This window comes from Sapajus apella, unplaced genomic scaffold, assembly GCF_009761245.1.
Source record: "Sapajus apella isolate SASKATOON/1434 unplaced genomic scaffold, GSC_monkey_1.0 scaffold43, whole genome shotgun sequence".
In the NCBI taxonomy this organism is placed as follows: Eukaryota; Metazoa; Chordata; class Mammalia; order Primates; family Cebidae; genus Sapajus; species Sapajus apella.
The window spans coordinates 4132501-4135947 of record NW_022436983.1 but is presented as its reverse complement, the minus strand read 5'-3'; the positions used below and the strand labels follow the sequence as shown (position 1 = coordinate 4135947).

Genomic DNA, 3447 nt, shown 5'->3' with positions numbered 1-3447 from the left:
CGATCTCGGCTCACCGCAACCTCCACCTCCTGGGTTCAGGCAATTCTTCTGCCTCAGCCTCCTGAGTAGCTGGGATTACAGGCACGCGCCACCATGCCCAGCTAACGTTTTGTATTTTTAGTAGAGATGGGGTTTCACCATGTTGACCAGGATGGTCTTGATCTCTTGACCTTGTGATCCACCTGCCTCGGCCTCCCAAAGTGCTGGGATTACAGGCTTGAGCCACCGCGCCCGGCCTTTTTTTTTTCTTTTTTTTTTGAGTCAGGTTCTCTCTCTGTCACCCAGGCTGGAGTGCAGTGACACGATCATGGCTCATTACAGCCTGTCCTTCAGGGCTCAAGTGATCCTCCTGCTTCAGCCTCCCAAAGATTATAGGCATAAACTACCATACCCAGCTTTTTTATAAGTATATTTCAAGCCGGGTGTGGTGGTTCCTGCTTGTAATCCCAGCTACTCCAGGGGCTGAGGCATGCGGCAGGAGGATTGCTTAGAGCCCAGGAGATCAAGACCACCCTGCGCAACATAGTGAGACCCCTATCTCTAAATGCAAAATAATAATAGTAATAAATTAAGTATATTTCTGATAGAAAATATACCATGTTTTATGTTTTGCATGTAACTTTTTTTTTTTTTTTTTTTTTTTGAGACAGTCTTGCTCTGTCGCCAGGCTGGAGTGCAGTGGCTTGCTCACTGCAACCTCCCCCTCCCTGGTTCAAGCAGTTCTCCTGCCTGAGCCTCCCAAATAGCTGTGACTACAGGCATGCACCACCAAGCCCAGCTAATTTTTGTATTTTTAGTAGAGACAGGGTTTCACCATGTTGACAGGATGGTCTCTATCTCTTGACCTCATGATCCACACGCCTCAGCCTCCCAAAGTGCTGGGATTACAGGCGTGACCCAGCACGCCTGGCCCTTTTTTTTTTGAGATGGAGTCTTGCTCTGTTGCCCAGGCTAGAGTATGGTGGCGTGATCTCAGCTCACTGCAACCTCTACCTTCCAGGTTCAAGCTATTCTCCTGCCTCAGCCTCCTGAGTAGCTGGGACCACAGGTGCATGCCACCACGCCTGGCTAATTTTTGTATTAGAGACGGGTTTTCACCATATTGCCCAGGCTCGTCTTAAACTCCTGAACTCATGATCCGCCTGCCTCAGCCTCCCAGAGTGCTGGGATTACAGGCGTGAGTCACCGTGACTGGACTTTGCCTTTTTTTTTTCTTTTTTTAAAGAGACAGGGTCACCCAGGCTAGCGTGCAGGGGTGGTGCTTTTCACCCCTCAGTCTTTTAAGTAGCTGAGACCACGGGCATGCGCCACCACACCTGCCTATTTAAAAAAATTTGTTTAGAGACAGGGTCTTGCAGCATTGCCGAGGCTGGTCTCAAACTTACGGGCTCAAGCAATCCTCCTGCCTTGGCCACCCCAGGTGTAACTTCTACATGAGTGTCTGTGTATGCATAAACAACATATCCTTCCAGATCTTCATTTAGTTATGTAATTGCTTCCAGTGACAGGAACCAGTAAACCTTGATAAACAAAGATTAAAGAGCCATCAGCCAGTTATTGCAGTATCTGATTTATTCAACTGTTTTGGTTAGTTTTTGCCTTCTTGTGTTTCTAGGCTATTCAGGCAGCTATCAGCCAGGCCTTTAAAACCCCAGAGGTCATCAGATTGTTTGCAAAGAAACAACCAGGTCAGCTTCGGACAAGGTTAGCAGAGGTAAAATTTATTTAAATTGATTCAGTTGCTTTGTGATTTCATTTCCTAGGCCAATTCATTATGATATCCTATGGCTTAAAAATTGGCCAGTTGATTTTAGAGCCACAACTGACAATTTTCTGACAAAATTAGTACTTAGAGCAGTTATGGTTGATGAGAAATGTAGGGTTTTAAACAACATATGGCAGTTTAAATTGCCACTGACCACTTCTACCTGGACTCCACCTTTAATGTTTTACCATTTATTTCTGGAGCTCTAACTTGAAATCACATTGAGAATTCATTAACAACATTGCTTGTATGCACGTGTGGCCTATCTCATCTAAGAATTTCAAGTATCTTTATGAACCTGTTACTTCCAGAAGTCTGCTTATAGGCTTTTTTGTTTCTTTGTTTTTTTTTGAGATGGGGTCTTGTTCTCTTGCCCAGGCTGGAGTGCAGTGGCACAATCTTGGCTCACTGCAACCTCCGCCTCCCGGGTTCAAGCGATCCTCCTACCTCAGGCGCACACCACCATCCCTGGCCAATTTTTGTATTTTTAGTAGAAACGGGGTTTTAACATGTTGTCCAGGCTGGTCTTGAGCTCCTGACCTCAAGTGATCCACCTGCCTTGGCCTCCCAAAATGCTGGGATTATAGGTATGAGCCACTGCGCCTAGGCTTTTGTGTTTTTTGTTTTGTTTTGTTTTTGGTTTTGAGATAGGGTCTTGGTCTGTTACCCAGGCTGGAGTGCAGTGGCGCAATCTTGGCTCACTACAACCTCTGCCTCCTGGGTTCAAGCCATTCTCCTGCCTCTGCCTCCCAAGTAACTGGGCCCACAGGTGCACACCACCATACCTGGCTAATTTTTGTTTTTCATAGAGACTGGATTTCACCGTGTTGGCCAGGCTGGTCTCAAACACCTAAGCTCAGGCAATCCACCCACCTCAGCCTTCCAAATTGCTGAGATTACAGGTGTGAGCCATTGCACCAGGCCTGGACAAGTTATTTTATTCATCCCCTTTGTGCCTAGGTTTCTCTGTCTGTAAAAAGGTGACAATGATAGTCCCTACCTCTTATGGTTGTTATGAGGATTAAGTGAAGTAACAGGCATAAAAGTGCTTTGAATAGTCCCAATGTATAGTACATGCTATTGTTTCAGGTGGAAGGGGTGATATTTTACTAGATAATTTATTAGAACTGCATTTAACATTTATTTATTTATTTACTGCTTTTCCATAAGGATATTCACACTAAATAAGCATTTAACATTTCTATCATATTTGCCTTGGATTATTTCTGTAGTTCTTTACAATATTAATCAGAGGATTTTTTTCAAATAGTAGGTCTGAAAAGCTGTATTTTGTATATAGAATGTTTTTCACTTAAGTGACATATGCCTTGCATTCATACATTTTAGATGGATAGAGATCTGATGGTAGGAAAGCTGGAGAGAGACCTGTACACACAACAGAAAGTGGAGATACTAACAGCTCTCAGGAAACTTGGAGAAAAGGTACCAGTATTTAATATATTAGGTACAAAGAAAAAATACAAATTTTTCTTTTTTTTTTGGGACGGAGTTTTGCTCTTGTTACCCAGGCTGGAGTGCAATGGCGCGATCTTGGCTCACTGCAACCTCCGCCTCCTGGGTTCAGGCAATTCTCCTGCCTCAGCCTCCTGAGTAGCTGGGATTACAGGCACGTGTCACCATGCCCAGCTAATTTTTTGTATTTTTTTTTTTTTTTAGTAGAG

The 3447-nt window shown here is 44.2% G+C and overlaps 1 protein-coding gene across 1 annotated transcript in view; it reads left to right on the top strand.

Moving 5' to 3' along the window:
• The window catches only part of LZIC (leucine zipper and CTNNBIP1 domain containing), a 13184-nt gene that overhangs the window by 7611 nt on the left and 2126 nt on the right, over positions 1–3447 (top strand). The window contains exons 4-5 of the mRNA XM_032300329.1: positions 1616–1714; positions 3113–3208. Coding sequence (XP_032156220.1) covers positions 1616–1714; positions 3113–3208 — 195 coding nt within the window. The remainder of the gene's footprint in view (positions 1–1615; positions 1715–3112; positions 3209–3447) is intronic.